At 45.9% G+C, this 17,695-nt stretch overlaps 1 protein-coding gene across 1 annotated transcript in view; it reads right to left on the bottom strand.

Moving 5' to 3' along the window:
* eys (EGF-like photoreceptor maintenance factor) overlaps nt 1–17,695 on the bottom strand; it is a 147,871-nt gene that overhangs the window by 77,631 nt on the left and 52,545 nt on the right. Inside the window, 9 exon segments of the mRNA XM_081714325.1 lie at nt 80–177; nt 3,233–3,334; nt 3,336–3,473; nt 5,093–5,167; nt 5,990–6,161; nt 8,858–9,084; nt 9,941–10,032; nt 10,246–10,264; nt 10,409–10,505. Of these exon segments, the coding sequence (XP_081570451.1) occupies nt 80–177; nt 3,233–3,334; nt 3,336–3,473; nt 5,093–5,167; nt 5,990–6,161; nt 8,858–9,084; nt 9,941–10,032; nt 10,246–10,264; nt 10,409–10,505 (1,020 nt within the window).

Below are 17,695 nucleotides of genomic sequence, written 5' to 3'. Positions count from 1 at the left end.
GCTGCGTCACAGCGCCTAAAACACAGCCTAACTACGGTCCTTCGGCACGGCTGAACGGTCGCCGGGGCGTGGGGCTCACCTGGTCGGCAGTGGCACCGGTAACCGTCGGCAAAGTCGCTGCATATGCCGCCGTGGCGACATGGCTCTGAGCGGCACTCTGTGAAACCCGCCTGGCATCTGGGTACAGCCAAGGAGGGAAATGCATCAGCCGTCCAAAAAAAAAAAAAAACCCACCCAAACAAACAAAAAAACCCATCCCTTTTAAAAAATGAGTGGTTAAGATATGCCGTGCTGTAGCCTTAAGCTTGCCAGAGTACGGGGAACATTTGAAAGAAAAGAACAGGGGAAGAGGAAGGGAAAATAAACCCAATACACCCCACCCCACCCCCCAAAAAATGAAACGTAGACATATGGTCATGTAAGCTTGTGGAAATGGTACCTCGCAGATGGCGCATGAGCTGAAAAACACCTCATTAGTGAAATGTTTGTCAGAGATTGTGAGCGAATGTTAAAATATCTCATGAAATTATTAACATCGGTTTCAATTATCTAACTGTGAGTGGAAAAACACATCGGTGCATCTTGGTTGATGCATTCGCATATGGTGGCCATACTGCTTGCCATCAAGTTGTTTGTGCTTGGTGATGTCAAAATTAGGGACCTCAGATTATTATGGCACTACTGCAGAAATTATGGCATATACTTACTCTGGCACTGCACTGTGAAGAGCTGTGACTCCACAATTACATTAACGACCAACTGACCTCTGTCAGTGCATTTCATTTCAGAATCTGAATTATTGGCCAAGTATGTTAACACACACAATTGTTTGGTTCCAGGAATTTGGTTCCAGCTGTTGAAGACTCTCAAGCAATAGGTACATATACTCAATATACACATGATACAAAAAGACAAATGCACATAAAGTGCGATTGTGGCAGAGCTAACGAACCCATTGAGGAGAAGCGGCACACTCATTTCGTTAGGCAAGGAGATACGTTATTGGCCAGGAAAACAGAGAGCGCAGGTCGACACTCCAGCTGTCGGAGTGTCACTAGTGCACCAGCACGTTTCCCCTCATCCTTGTCTCTGCCATGTCTCACAAGAGGAGACCAAGAGCACCTGTTCCTCCAACAAAGATCTCCAACAAACTGTGAAAGGTTTGTGAAAGCTGGTGTTAAGCAGTTCCTCTCTACTGAAAATAATCAGGTTTGAGCGACTGAACATGCACAAACAAAAAGTACCGAAGTGCTGTACTGGGGTGGAGATCCATGGTGATCCATCTTGAATAAAATCATAGTCAGGCATATATAACAGAAGGTGGCTATATGGGTCTCTGCTAATATATGATAGTAACTTGATAGCTTGGCTACACTGCATAGCTTTTAAAGTTGTAGCAGATTAGAAAAAGGCCATGGTTGTCTCCCTTTCTAACTGACTATTAATGGTGTGTGAATAAATGTCAATCACACACTGAACGACTAGGGATAGCACATCACATCATCTTTGGCACGGACAGCATGGCCTGTATAGAGCCACAGAGGGAGCTGGAGTAGCGTAACACGTATTGGAAGCTGCCCTACATACATATTTAAGGTTCAATGCACCTGCACTTGCAGCTCAGCTTTTCTCCTTATCCGCACGGCTGCGGCCGTTCTTTGAACTCACGCTGTAAAGGCACTCGTGCTACAGCCACAGCTTAATTATCCCTTCCTCCGTTGTAGAGGTCTGCATGAAAACACTGCTGGTTTTCTTTGTCCACTTTCCGTGTTTACTTTTCCGCACTCGGAACAGCTCTCATTCACTGTTGACGGGGGTGGTGACCAATACTAGATTACTGCTAGGTCGAGTCGAAGAAATCAAATGTATATTTGAAACTCGATTGGGAGGCAAAAAAAAAAAACTCGCACACTGCCGTTTTCTCTCCAGATATCCATTCTGACTGACAACAGAATCTGCAGAGTAAAGCTACTGAGCACAGACTCAGTTTACACAGTGTTTAAGTAGTTTATGAGTTACGTAGTGTAACTCTGGCTTAAGGTGACTTAACACCTAAACAGGGCAGATAAACTTCAACCACTGTCGAGTTTAACGTACAACAAGTAAAACAAAACAAAAGCAAAACAAAATCAAACCGCTGCATTTATGACGTGACTGCATTTTTACTCACAGACGATGTTCTTGCTCTATTAACTATTATTTGTCTGCACTTCCCCCCCCAAACAATTCCAATTTCTTTTTGGGTAAAAAGCAGGGAACGTCAGTAAAGCAGTCAATGAGTGTGAGCATCAGTGAAGCAGTGTGTGCGTGTGTGTGTGTGTGTGTGTGTGTGTGTGTGTGTATTTTCAACTTAGCCTGCATGGATCAGTACCTTTAGCAGCTTTCAAACACAGATGCTCAGAAGGGGTCCGGTACTACACAGGCCGTGCCAATTCGGACGTGATGTGCCATACCACAGAGAACAGGAACGCTAGGCAGGCTGCTAACACCGAGGAAATGAAAGACGCTCCTCTGACCTGGCTCCCCCTGCGCTGCGGCGCACCCCTGCTAGGTGCCTTTCTTACAGTCGTGCCTAGAGAAAGGCAGACAGCCAGGGCGAGAGGCATAATGCGAGCTGTTACGCCCCGGGCCATCTCAAATGAAAGTAAACACTACGAGCGATGGGAACATTTGTTTTCCATTTGAGGGAAATCAATCCAATGAGCTCTCATTTGGACAGACAAGGCTTCCCCCCGGTCCGCAGATGTTGGTTGGTCGGAGCATCTGCCGGCCCCGTGACTCTGGGAATGGCAAATAGCATTAGATCTTGGTTAATTCATAGGTCTGGACAATTGGGGTTGGGGGGGGGGGTTGGATTTCCATCCCCTAATGATGATTTATTATGTTTAAAATGAGGGAGTGGCGGGCAAGTTTGGCTAAAAGGAATCGTGGCACACCCCCACAGCGGAGTTTTACTCAAATACACTCAAATGGCCACGCACCACCAGCTGCTTCATAATCATCACTCTGGCAACCCAGCAGAACCTTAATTGGGGGAGCAAGTGATGGTGAGGGGGGAAAAGGGATGAGGATAAACACTTGCACTAGAGGGTCAGAGTAAAAATGAAGCATACAAACCCGTTATTAAATCTGACTGTGGCAAAGGCCAGATGGTTGCAGACAGAGGGGTGGGATGGTAGTGGGTAGGAGGGCAATTTTTTTTGGGGGGGGGGCGGGGCTGCCATGGGCTCACCTGCATGTGAAATTGAAGCCCAGTCCAGCCACACAGGTGCCGGCGTTCAGACAGAGTGTGGAGTTGGCCGGCTCCTGCATGCAGGCGTCGAGGTTGAGCTCGGTAGCCCTCAGTGCACAGGCAGGTGTGCTTCTCCAACAGGCCCACGCAAGATCCGCCGTTCTGACACGGCAGCGACACACACGTGCCGTTCGTTTGCACCTGAGGGCAGACGAAAGGTGGGCGGTAACGCAAGTTCCCTCTTTGCCAGATAACTTAAGCACAGAGTCAGGACTGCCCAATTAGGTGAGAGCTATGGGACAAGCCTCATTTTGGCCTTAACCTTTTAGAAATCTCAAATAATCTCAATTCATCTCAATGTATCTTAAAAGTTACAGGCTACTCACAGTGCGGCTCAGCAACAGCTCACTTGGCATCGCGTGAGCAGAAAACTTTTCCCAAACAATTCCGCATTCATGGCAGCCTGATTAAATTGAACCCCTTAGTTAAATGACTCCCACAGAACAACTGACAATTAATAGGGAGCGTTAAGTGAGCATCCAAGGCTTAGGGAGCGAGTATCCTACAGAACGAGTCATTAAGGGGCAGGAGGCGGCCGCTAATGATTTATATCATCCCGTGTTCCTGGGGCCCCTCACGGTTAGCCTATTGTTTCAACTCAAGGGTGCATTTCAAGGCTGCTGCTAGTTTCAAATCAATGGTGTGTTTTATAATCAATTAGGGCATCAGTATGAGTACTCGCTTTCTAATCAGGCGTCTGTCCACGTCCACGACACTTTAGTCGGCGTATACGTGTTTTATAGGTACATCGATAGGGTCCCAACACGACGGCGCGCCGAACACGGTGTCTCATTCAAGAGTGCGGACGCAGCCGCATTGTGGCGCGTCGTCTGCAAGGTGCGTGTTGACACTGGGTGATGAAGTTTAATTGAATTGCGTGATTATGAAGCGAAAGAGGGCCTTTGAGTGGAAATGCAGAACAGTTCAGCAAAAAGGCAACTATTATTAGCTTCATAACAGGTTTTATACAAAGGTTTTTCCAAAAGAAAATGCAGACGCAACAGCCATTACTGTTAGCTATCTTTTATGTACCAGATCCCAGCTCCTGCAAAATGACATCTCATACAAAGGGGTAAGAGCTGATTTATTTATTTATTTTTACCTCTTTTCAAGAGATTATGACATTCAATTTCCTTTTAAGGAAGTTCAAACAAGCTTGCGCTAAGGTCGACCTTCTTACCATCTCATCTCGTCTCACCGAGACGTCACGTTTCAACGGGTCAGTTAAAATGAATCGTGATTCTCCTCACTCACTCTCCCTCTCTTTCAATGTCAGTGATTTTTATACCCTTAAGCAGACTGAGAGAACCTCATCATAGGCGATCATCTTGATTCTATGAGTTGGACAGTAATTTCTCAACTGTTCCCCTCGAGCAGCTTGAGCAATACTCTGCGTAAAATTTGATCGCGTTGCAAAGGGGACGAGGAAGTCTTTGTGGTGACTTTATATGGATTTCTGTCGGCTGACTGATCTCTGGTAACAGCTGTCAGGAAGCCGGAATCGAATGGAGCCCGGTCCGATTGGTCATGGAGGGCATTTTAGCGACTGCCCTGCATTTATGCTCACCCAATGGTTTGGGCCCAGATATGCGTGATCTCACGAACACAATAGCTTTGATAGCAGACGGGGTTTCAGGAAACAAAACTAGTCAGGCTAGTCGAAGTCTTCCCAAGAACCCCCCATAGACAATTCTCTCTTAGCATGACAGGGAAAAGTAATTGAACAATCTCACACACACACGTTTATATCAGCACGTTATCCAGGGGCTGGAAAACAAACCTTCAGGTGTGGGTACTTACGCCGATGTTGGTCTCGCATCTATGACCCATCCGTTCTCGCACTGGCAGTCAAATGCGCCGATCCCCTCCGTGAAGCTGGCGTGAAGAAAGCACCGTTTAATGCGCCCCAAAAACCGCGAGCTCCGTCTTTATGAACGATTATTAGAGGGGATCGCGCAGGCAAGGCCGCCGGTCAGCAGCGCAACGCTTGCGTATCAGCTGCTCCCAGACCGAGGCGAGATTTCATACACCTGGACTTGCATGAATTTCCAAACCGTTCAATTTAGGGGAATGTTGAAAAAAATAAACATTTCTCGTGTGATTGTAAACAATGTGCATATACACAGAATTAAGCAAGTTAGACACGGCTGAACTAGTGTTCACTTAAATATATATTGTATGGACTAAATATATGCAGGTGTTATAAAATATGATACATATTATATCAATATGTATATGTACAAGATATGTACAATGCAATGTACTGCATTCTGAAATATTAAACATATCAGCCATCTGAAAACATGAACTTATTTCATACCCAGGCCAAGTTAGACACAAACTGACACTGAATTCAATACAAGTGATATTAATATGCATCCAATGCACCAGACACTACACTTACTGGTGCCTGTGGTTTTAATGCTCAACACAGGCAAGAAAGAAAATGGGTTTCATCTAAAACTCAACAGTAATGTGAAACGCCAGACTAGGGTAGTTTCGAGGACAGGGACAGGTGGCATTGGCTCATTTGTGGCATGGCGGAACCGGCTAATTGAGAACAAGCCGGCAGTCCAGGGGCTCCTTAATTGATGCTGACAAGCTCGCGGGGCTCCACCCAGCACTCCTGCGGCAGCCAATTGTAGAGCACTGCCCCTCTGGCATGTGGGGCGCAACTGCTGGATGGGAGTCACACACCTCCCGTGCAGGCAGGGGCTCGAGGTGCATTCGTCCGCGTCGATGGCGCAGTCGGGGCCCGCGAAGCCAGCGGGGCAGAGGCAGCGGTCACCTCGGATGCCTGCCACGCACCGCCCACCGTTTGGACAAGGGGCCGATGCACACTCATCCACATTCATCTCACACAGCAGGCCTAGTGTGGCAGAAGAGGGCCAGCCAATCAATCGATAATTAACCAATTAACCACTCATTCATGCAATCAAGCAGTCAGTCAGTCATTGGATAGACGGTTTTGTTCATTCATTTTCCCCTTATTAGTCTCCTGAATCTGATGTGCGTTTTATTCGCACTGTGGCAGTGAAATGCTCCGACACCTTTGACACGACGGGATGAGCTGGTTCAGAGCACCATCGTGATGGCTTTGCGTGTTCACGCTGAAATTTGTGTCAGCAAAAAGAGCCCCTTATTAATCCACCAAACTGTGCAGAATTTTAAAAATCATACAACAAACTCTCAATTGTTCCATTACTGTGAGAAAAACGCTGCGCATCATGGAATGTTGTGCTGCTGTATCTCATGATACCAAAATGATAAACGGCCGTCCTATCTTGTGACTACCCAAACGCAGCAGGTATACCTCACAAGGCCACACAAGACCCAAACGCTGGCCGGAACTGACATTTTTTTAAAATGCCATCATTCCCCCTCAGAGTTTGCAGCAAAACAATCTGGAATTGAAGAGTGCTAATTCAGCCTTAGTGGAAGAAGGAAGCCCTGTCTGAGGCCAGTGCAAATCAACGTAGTCATCCGTGGTTTGAGGTATACGCTAGCAGCAAATTAAAACAGCCTTTCAATTATTTCTGGCTAACCACAGGATGACTAAGGAAATTTGTCCCGAGGAATGCTAGAGAAGGGGGTAATTGAAGGGTGCCCCCCCGCCCCGGCAACACATATATGTTCCCGTGTACCCGTGTCCTTCCCAGGCTGTGCTTGTCCAGAGAAGATAAACAAAAATAGCTATGAAAATAACACTGACAGAGATTTTATAATTAAAATGTTTCTCCTGATTGCTTGTACACAGGAGCTGTTGATTGCCCCATATTGGTGTGGCAGTTAGTCTGTTAATGCATTTATTTCTGCTAGCTTAGCTACCTATGCGCATAAAGGGAGAGAGACACGTAAATCTTGAAATCAACTCCTGGAAGCAGGTAAATTGATTTTGACGTTTTATTGATATGGCTGTAGTTTTGTTTTTTTGTTTGTTTTTTTCTTTTGTTTTGCTCAGAGCTTGATGAGGTAAACGATTGTCACAAATTACTGGTTTCTTTGTCAGGAAAAACAAACATGTTAAAAAGAGTTCTAGTGGAAGCACAGTGCAACGTCTAAAGGGGACCTCATTCACGCAGATATGACTCAATATTCTTAATAAGATTATACAGAGCCTCCCTAAAATTGACCTTTTTTTTGGGGGGGGACGGAATCTTGATGGAAGCAAGAGGCTTTGGGGGGGGGCAGTTGGGGGGGGGGGGGATTATAAAACAGTTTTGTTTAATACAAATGTTTGCTTTCTTGGGGGATTCACCTGAAAAAAGAAGGAGAAATCATATAATCTCTCCCCAGTCTCGATTACTGCTCTCTGCAGGAACACCCTAAATCCACTCTGCATTATCAGATTCGCTGTCCCATGGATTGTGTGTGTGTGTGTGAGTGAGTGAGTGAATGTCAAGGAGAATAGTGCAGTTATACTGTTAACGGGAAAGAAGCATTTCCTTTGGTTTAAAGTCTTCCAGCAGATGTACCATATAATCCGAATGAACAAAACTACCCCGGCTCTGCTAAAATCAGGTTATTTCAACACATGAAACAGTTAGACTGCCATGGAGGTTACTTCAAATTACAGCGAGAAGAAAGAGACAGGCATTTTGTTGCTGGCTTCAGAAAAAGGAAACCGGTCCATTGCGAGGAAGTCATTCTCTCGTTTGCCGTTTTCTATGGCTTTTCTGACAGATACCGTCTAAGGTGCTGTTTTAGTGTTTAATATAAAAAGATAAAATGATAAGATAACCCAAATCTCATGGTCTCGCCGCACCTATGCGCGGACTCCCAGCTGCAGCTGACGGGAATGAGGGACACTTATACCCGCTCCCCCCTGGCATCATGGATAGCACTATTTACCCCGGAACAAGGAGCCGATCTCCACCACAGTCCAGGCCTGCGGCAGCCCGGGTGACGAGCGGGGACGAGGAGTTTCGCGTCTTTTTTTTTTTTTGTGCTCCCTCTTTGCCTTCTGAAAAGTTGCGGCCCCGCTGTATGTCTTATTAGGGGCGAATATTTCCTGCGAGCTCCGGTCGGGTGAGCCAATCCAAAACATCTCCTCTGGCCCGGCTCTCCGGGGACACGTCTCCCTCAGATGAGCTGAAAGCGCAGGGAAAAGTAATGACTCGTACGCCGTCGAGCAGGGGCCTAATAATAAAAGGGCCTTCTTTGGGAATTGGGCCTCGTGTGTCAGGTTCAGCTCTCTCAGGAGTGTGCATACCTAGGAGATTCTTTTTTCCCCCTTTTTCCTCCTCTACCTCCTCCCGGAAAAGGATAAATTGATGATACGGAGAGCAAGACAAACTAAATTAATCTTCAGCTGAAGCTGACGGGGGTGGAGACTGGCCGATCTTAACTACGGAGAGCGTCGATATCGGTCCGTGGTTAGGGAAATAAATTAATCGATTGATTAAAGGGACGAGTTGAAGAATGGCGATCGGATAAAGGCGTGGACGTGAGGAAAGGGGTTAACTAAACAGTGAGTTTACTCAAGTGTGCACGCGCCTGGGGTTTTTGTGTGTGTGCGTGTGTGTGTGTAAGATGTGGAAGAGGAGCCTAACTGGGGTGGTTTGCCTAACATCTGCCGTTTGTGTGCTCTTACCATTAGGCATCTGTCTGGGAAGTGAGAACACTGTCTACAGAGCAAATGAGCCTCTGCCATTGATTCCGTGTCACTTGGGGGAGGTGGAGAGGATTGTACCGTTGAAACCAGCCGGGCATACGCATTTGAAACTTTGCACTCGTTCACATCAAGATCGCACAAGGCCCCAAAGTGTCCGGCCAAGCAGGAACATCGGAAGCTAGACGTTAGGGAAAAACCAAACAAAACGGCTGCAAGACGCGTTTAGCAGAACCACTTTTGTGCTCAACATGAACCCCCACAATCCATTAGCATTAAACCAACACGACCATACAGTTCGGTCATTTAACAAATGCAAAACATATTAACTTATTTGCCTAGAGCTCCGGGCAATCCTAGCATCATCCCTCCCTAAAAGCCGTGTGTACCAAACTGCATAGATGATCAAAGTACTGCTGTTATCTTTTATGTCCCCCTGCCCCACCCTATATCTTTTTAAATAATAATATTTAGAACCTGGTAGAAGGTTCCGGTTTTCTACACACAGACCGATACATGAACTCGCATGCCCCATGCGATTCAGGGAGACAGAGGTGGGGTGATTCAGAGGTGGACTGGCCAGGAGCGGGCAGATACGCGGGAGCCTTCCCGCGACAGGAGCCAAAGCGAAGACAAACCATTTAGGACTTAAATTGGCCCTGGGACTCCACTGCCCATCTGTCCAACGGAGCTGCGGGAAGCCCCGAGGTGCCTATTAAACCTTGTGAGGAGAAACTCCGACGGAGGAAAGCCAATCTGCGGCCATGATGTCTTCCCGGCGAGTCTGCTCCTCTCTTGTCTGTACCCAGGCAGCGTGTATATGTGTCAAGGGGAGAGAAAGGCCTTTTAACGCGGGCGGTGCTGCCGAGGAGAATAACGGTCTTCTCATGAGACTCCTTTCTCACGGAAAGGCGGGGGTGAGGGTTTTTCCCCCTCCCCCCCATTCCCTCCGCTAAAAAACAAACAGCTCCTGATCGGTGATGTCGCGCTCGGTTTGGGGAGGCAGAGCGCGAGCTACATCTGGCTCCTGTGCGTACTTGTTGACGAGGTCTTGGCAGACACCTCCGTTTCGGCAGGGGTGGGAGGCGCAGTTGTCAATGTCTTCTTCGCAGTGGCACGCAGTAACAGCCTCAAAAGGGGCGTAACGGGGCCGTCAGGACAGTGCTGCTTACCTTTGCCCTGAAAACTCATCAGAACATCATAAACTCCAGTGGATAATATTCTTTAGGAATTAAGACTAGGGCACAGTAGATTGCGATTTAATAGCAAATACCATCAACGGCACCAACAGGAACAAGCGATTAAGCTATGCGGACATCTTCAGGTAAATATTCAATCTGACCCTACGATTCACCACAAGACTTTTTCAAGAAGAAAAAATGAAAAGACCTGAACAAACGTTCAATAATACCTCCCTCCAAATCAAATCTTCTCTATAGATAAAATGTGACAAGAAATAAATATATAAATCTAAAGGGGAAAAAAAGATTGCATCCAGTCCTCACTAGTAAGTGTCGACCCCATCCACACAAAGGCCCTGGTTCTGGCAGGGATTGGAGCGGCACTTGTCGGTGTCGATTTCACAGCGAAGTCCTTCGAACCCTGAAAGATAGATGAGATGGCCACGGATCAGTGAGCCTGGCTCGCCCTCAACGTGGCCGGATCAATGCTAACAAAGGCCCCGCGACGAATACTCTCTTAATGGAAACGGCCCACCGTGGCATTGCTCATCCGCCGGGGCAAGTCTCCCTCAGGGGCCCTCGGGGGATGGGTGGGGGGAAGTGTTGGGGTTGCAGAATGCGGTAGGAGTTGGGGTAAGGGGCGGAGTGGGGGTCGCGGAGATGATGACAGGAAGATCCGGGAGTTAGTTTGGGGTGGGGACGGGGGTGGTCGCAGTTAAACCAAAGCTTCCGGCTGCCGAGGGTGGAGGAGCGAAGGGAGGCGCAGCGGGAAGTACAGATGCGCGGTGCGGGCTCTCCCATGGTGCTGGATCCAGGAGCCAAGCCATGGGGCGGCCCATCACACACCTGGTGTCTTCCTCTTCTCTCCTTGCCTCTTCCGTCCTTTGCTAAACGTGTGGAGGAATTTCTCAAGCTCTCTGCGCCATTAGCTCCTAGTTTAATTAACCCACTATAGAGAACAGGTGCGTGGCAGACAGCACGACAACAATTAAAAGGAGAAGCCTCCTACAGATCTTTTCTCTGTGCAATCTTCACATCTGTTTGACAAACCAAGGTTCACTCGGTGTGGCTCTCTTTGTGTTTGCTCATGGTTATTGTGGACAGGGTTCACATCTGACCCGCTGTGCCCACTGTGAAGCTAAATGCATTAAGCAATAAATATCTAACTGAACAGCACCTCCCTGCCGTCTGCATGACATCTAATAAATTTACTGGTGGTATGCTTGTGATGTGTGACATATTCATACATATTCTATTTCAATATGGGCACATTATTCACTCGGTAAGCATGTTTATCATGCAAAAAGTGCAGGCTTAAGGACAAGGAATGTATTTACTTGGGATCACACAGAAGATTACTGACCTAAGATGTTTGTTACTAGGTGCACCTGAGGTATGAATTTTACACGTTTGAACAAGGAATAAATATTGATCACACATCCAGCTTCTACCTTACAGATAGCAGAAAGGATTTTATAATGTTCTGAATGATAAGCTCATCCAAGCACTTTAAGTGGAAATCAAATCTTGGATCATTTATTTGGACTAAATGGGGCTAACCCACAGCTGCCTTGGTATCTCAATGCAGGGCTCTGCCTGAAACCCATCAATACCTTTCAGTGAAGATCTCTCTGGACTCTCCTCTGGAATGGAATTCATCTGCCACATTTAACTAATTCCCTCAATTGAAAATTGTATTGACCCCAGGCCTGATCCCCTGACTAACCCCAAAGCCCTGAATTTCCTTGGCAGGACAGCCATGTTAAAAGGCCCCACACCGCTGCCTTACCGCATTAAACGAGGCGGAAATGTCTGGCAAATGATGCTGGGCGGAGGAACAACCCGTCCGGGGCCGCCAGCCATGACACGACACAGTCCCGCCCACCCTGGGAAGGTCCGGACCGTCAGCAGTGACGCATCCAATGCCAGGAAATCACAGCAGCGGGGAAAGGCGCAGCTGGGGCAGCAACCCCCCGGCCCGCCAACACCCGGCCCTTCCATTACCGAGTTCCAGCTACCCACCGTGTGCCAACATCTCCCTGGGCTGCGTCCAATAAACGGGGTGCCCGCGAGTAAATGCGGCTCAGTTGGGTGGTGTGTATGGCAGTGCCCAGCCTGTTTGGCCTTGGTTAGCTGCAGTACGTCTCTCACAGGGAGACAGGTGGACACTACAGCTGTGGGCAAGTGAGGTCAACAGTTACAACTGATGAGAAAAGAAAAAATGAGCTTTAAATATTAATTGATTTTTTTTTTAATCTAATGGCTTTACTCTAGCATTGTGGGAAATCATTTAATTTAGGCCCAGTGTGAATTCAGTCTCAATAGTTTTTACTTTTTCAACTCCTAGAATGATTTAATACAGTACGCAGTGCTAATTGAGTGAATACCCACAATTTACACACAAATGGAGCTTGACTCTCCTGCCCAAATGTCAACATTTGTTCCATGCTGAGCTGCTGAACTTTGGGGCTTTATGAGACTATGACGTGTTCGGTTTCACGACCCTCAAGCACCCTGCGCACCCTTCTCTCATACTTTCTAACAAACACAATCTAGCTAAATCACAAATAGTGTGCTTTACGTTCTGATTCCCTGGTTCCATAACAAAAAGGGGCCAGGATCGGTTCTTCAACCACTGCGGGTGCACTGGTACCCTGGACCAGGCTCGGAGGGAGTCTGACCTCATGCAGAGGCAGATTCTATACGCTTCACGCCGAAAGGGTCGTTACCTGGGCCGACAGATTTATCAAGGTGAAGTGCAGTCCTCCCCATTATTAACAATCTTTAAAAATAACCAAGATTTATGCATGCGGTCCTTAAGCAACACCATGCTGGTAATTAGCCTCACCCCATAATCATTAATCTGACTGACAGTACAGGAGGGGAGAGGAAAAGCTAAGCTTTTGTGACGGCCAGAGAATTTGGACTGCAGAGAAGGGGAAAAAAAACCAAAAAACCAAAAAAACAAACCCATACTAGAGGGTGATAAACATGAAATGGAGCATGTATTGTAGGTTATGGCTATCTGTGACAAAGTCCTAAATACGTCTCGCACTTTGAAAAGAAAAACAAAAAACAAAACCAGTGCTCAAAGCTCCTTTTGTATCAGGAGATGCAACACTAAGCAAATATCTGCCAGCCTGGAGGGTTTTGTACAAGACACATGCAATGAGAAATAATATACAGAGCAGTGAGGTATGAGTCACCTGATCAGGAAGTGTAGCATGGCAAATCGATTAATTAAATTCCCTTATACGGATAATCTAGTCCTAGCCTCCGCCTGAGATCCGCGTTCCCTAGCTGGGGATACCCTCCCTTCATGCCTCCTCCTTCCCGGAGGGCTTCTCTCGCTCCCTGTCGATTCCAGTTCTATTTGAAGTCAAGCCTGCATTTCAGAACGGAACGCGGTTGGCGGGGGGGTGGGGGGTGTGTGACTCTGAGCCAGGGCCTCGACAGGCTCAGGATTGATGGAGGCCTCGCCACATGCCGGTCAGAGGCGAGGCCGTCTCGGGTAACCTTGAGCCATTCCGGAGCCGGAGGAGTGTGAAGCTCCCTCTGAAACGGGCCGGACGGCGAAGTTTTTCCACCGAGGACTCTGAGAATTTGTATGTAAAGCGTAGAGGCTGGCGTTACAAATCGAATTTGAAGCGAGGCGTTACCCTTCTCTGACTTGACCTTTACATTTACAAATGAATGAACATCCCAGGCCGCCAAATTGGAACAGTAAATTCAGCTCCATTTAGAAACGTTCACCCCCTGAAAGAGGAAGAGAAGAAAACAACTGCTGTATAATTATGTTCTTTTGGAAGTAATATTTTACATGCACCCACATGCAACAGGGAGAAATTATCCTCCTCATGCCCCAGTTTTACAGTGACACCCGGGTGTCTACAAAAAATGTAATCTTGTACAGAAGACGCACAACAGTTGTACTGTATGGAATGAGAACAAGCCTCCATATAGCAAACCCAGAACTCAAAAATATAGAGCAAACCTAAGTGGAATATGCTTGCCCAAGATCCTTTCAAAACTGTCAAGTTAGCCAATGTGCCAGAATGCTTCTCTTCAGTCCAGCACATTTCTGATAGGAGCAACACATTACCTTCAAAATCATGCCACTTTGTAATCGCAGGGGGAAAAAGGATGGAAAAAAGATGGAAAAAAAAGCAAGCTTGCAGGAAGACCAATGCCTCACACATGCACACCTGAGCGTACCTGTGCTCTGAGAAGCTGTACAATAACACGAGGCGAGAACCAATCAGGTGCCAGAGTCGAGCGTGGATGCACAGGAAGACCACTTTACCTAAATGGTGTGAACGGGATAGTAGCAGTCTGCATCGAGGAGGAGGAAAACAGGAAATAAAAAATAAAAAATTTTTCAAAGGAGAGAAAGAAAATTGCATTTTCCCCCATCACCTCCGAAAGGCCTTGGGGGGGGGGGGGGGGGGGGGGTTCAAATGTGAGGTACGTTACCGGCGATGACAACCTACCCCCCTCCCCCCTGCATGCAAACAGAAGGAATGGGGTACGTTTCACAATGATCGCTTGGCACTTTGGAAAATCTCATCCCCTTATTGGTCCCTGGTGAACCGTTTTGGAAGACGCACTCCACACGGTTCGCAGTAAATAGCTCTCTGCACTGTGCCGAGTGGCAGTTAATGTGTGCCCAGGCTTTGACTTAATTACCATAACGAGCAAAACATTGACAAGCTAAAGATATTTGCATAAGGCATCTCCCAGCACGGAACGGTGACGCTTGGCATGGCTGATGATGGAAGCATTTCAGCCCCTTTAAATACCTGTGGCATGTCCATGAATTAGAAAAGGTTTCTATTATCCAAAAAGAAAATCCTATTGAAATGAAACATTTCTTATTAAAAGAGGAAGAAAGAAAGAACATTCAATTGTTAAGATTACAAACAATAATAGAAAAGGGGGGCTCGGCTCTATCCATATAAGAAACCTGGTGCCCTCAAAAATTTGTAAGCGTGTACCAGAATAATCATATCATTTTACAAATCAACTGGAATTATTCTGATGCTTTAAAGAAAAAAACTTACTGTCCAGAAAACACATTATGTAAAACAATGTATTTCTAATTAAACATAATAAAAAATTATAGCAAAACTTTTGCCTGTATTTCACACAACCATGCAGGAATATTTAGTTGACCAACTGGAGTTAAGCAGTTTCTAAATGTTCTTTAAGGCACAAACCCGAGTTTAAATCCCACTGAAAGTCTGTTGGGAATAATCACTGTCCAAAAACCGACTGTGCTGTAGGTGTTCCTCCTAAATCACATACATGCGATTTGCTCAGAAATGTTTACCCTGGGCTTGCTCCATTTTCTGAAAGCGGGGCATGGGGGGTTAAGGGACGACAGCTCGGCCCCCATGGCTAGATAGATGTTACCCCACCGGGTGCTAAAGTGCCGTCATATCCAATATATAAGTGCATATGCTGCTGAGGAAGCAGGGCTGACGTTAGCATAGCCATCGGTTAATCACGATTAAGTATGCCGTGGAGAGGGCCGAATTTGGCCCTCGCGTGCAAAAAAGCTGCTGGGTTTCACATCCTTCTGCTGTCTCCATACTTTTAAAATGTGTGTGACCAGGGAAATTAGTGATTGGTTTGGTTGATAAAGGGTAACAGTACAGGTGCTAAAAGATATAGGAAGAAAAAAATAAATCATCAGCCTGTGGAGATATGGAAAGACATCTATGCTCACATGGACCTGAAGCTAGTCGATACAAAGACGGAGGTGGTCTGTCACTGGTCAACTGCAGTTTACAATATAGGACAGGATATTGGTCATATCTGTCCAGCACTAACAAAGATCTATAACAAATAAGAGCAACAGATATGATGTAGCATTTCTACAAGAAACACACAATTCTTCAGAGGAGTTGGAAAAGCTTTGTAGGGGATGGATTGGATGTGTGCTTTTCAGTGAGAGTTCTAATACAAGCAAGAGGGTTGTTATATTGATTAGCACACATTTGCAATGGAAATGTCTCAAGCAAATTAAAGATAACTTGGTTAGTTATTATTGAGTGGGATGAAATACAGAGACAATAACTTATTCTGGCTAATATCTATGCACATAATAGGAATAATAATACATTCTTTGTAAATCTTGAAGGGAAGTTACAAGCTACTGGGATCCATGACTGTTTTCTGGGAGGATTTTAGTCTGTTAATGAACTAGGTTCTTGACTATTGTGGTGCTGCAGTGTGTAGGACTTCTAGGGTCTCCTGAACACTGTAGAGGGTCTATGAGAATCTGGGATTAGCAGACATTCAGAGCATCCAGAACCCATCAGGGAGGGACTATACTTTTTTCTTGTCAGTAGACAAGATTTATTCTAGGAAAGATTTTTTTTTTTAATGTCCAAATTGCTTATTCCCTATAAAACATCTCAGAATTTCCGTGCCTGGCTGCTCTTAGCCCTGTTGACTCAACGTGAAAGAAGATGTTCTTGTCGATAAAGTCTTAATTACTCTCTTACAGGAACCAGCAAATATGGAGTGGTTAAAGACAGAGCTAAAAGATTAATTAGAGACATTGGTCCGCCAATATAACACTACATTATACCAGAAGGTCGAATTTAATTTATTCTGGGCAAGACAAACTTATTTCACAGAAGCTATGTGCCAGATACATATGAAAACAGGTCGGCTACGATTCCCACTGTTAGCTCCTTGACTGGTGGTGTCTTTACTGCAATTTTATAATGATCTTTATAACTTGATGTCTTCCTCTACTGATGAGGAAATTCGCACTTTTTAGAGCCATTAGGGTTACCAACAAAAGAGCAAAAAAGACCTGACTTAGACAAAACTAAAGAAGAACTTAGAGGTAATTAACGCCTTTCCTGTATGTAAGGTGCCAGGCCCTGATGGCTTCAATGCTGAATTTTTCAAGAGCTTTGCATTAGAATTAGCCCTATCTCTGTTAGAAGGGTGTACAGGGGCATTAGCTAGGGGTGTACTGCTGTCAATTATGAAGCAGTCACTGTTTAGTCTTGTGCCTAAGGATAAAGACCCTTGTGATGGAAGTTACTGGCAAAATACTTTAATTCAAATGTTAAAAATTTCTGGAGTCCTGCAAAGCTGTTACATCTCAAGTCCACTAACCAGGTGGGGTACATTCATGATTGTAGCTCTTCATATAATACGTATCATCATATAAAGACATTCATGTCTGGTTGATAGCTGAGGTCCAATCCTGCTATTTCTGTGGATATCAAAAAGGCATTTGATAATGATTTAATGAAACTATTTATTCAAAATTCTGAGAGAATGGAGTGGGTAACACCATTGTAAAGTGGATTACATAAGGAGTGCAAACCATGGGCTCTTTTCTAAATACTCTGTACTTAAGAAGTGGTCAAGGTTCCAAAAGGAGGCACACCGATTTCCCAGGTTTCTTTGCAGGAGGTTCAGTGTATAAACCCATGCTTTCTGCAGATGATATTGTTTTTCTCCAACCCTGACAGATCAATATCTTGTCTCCTTAGGATCATTAGTTCTTTTTTCAAGATTTTCAGGTTATAGACTGAACTGGTCCAAATCAGAAGCACTCCCTCCAACAGCTCTTTTCTCTTCTAC

Source organism: Electrophorus electricus, chromosome 5 (assembly GCF_041902795.1).
Source record: "Electrophorus electricus isolate QZ-2024a chromosome 5, ASM4190279v1, whole genome shotgun sequence".
Classification (NCBI taxonomy): domain Eukaryota; kingdom Metazoa; phylum Chordata; class Actinopteri; order Gymnotiformes; family Gymnotidae; genus Electrophorus; species Electrophorus electricus.
Note: the sequence above shows the minus strand (reverse complement) of the source record. Positions and strands in the feature narration are given on the sequence as shown.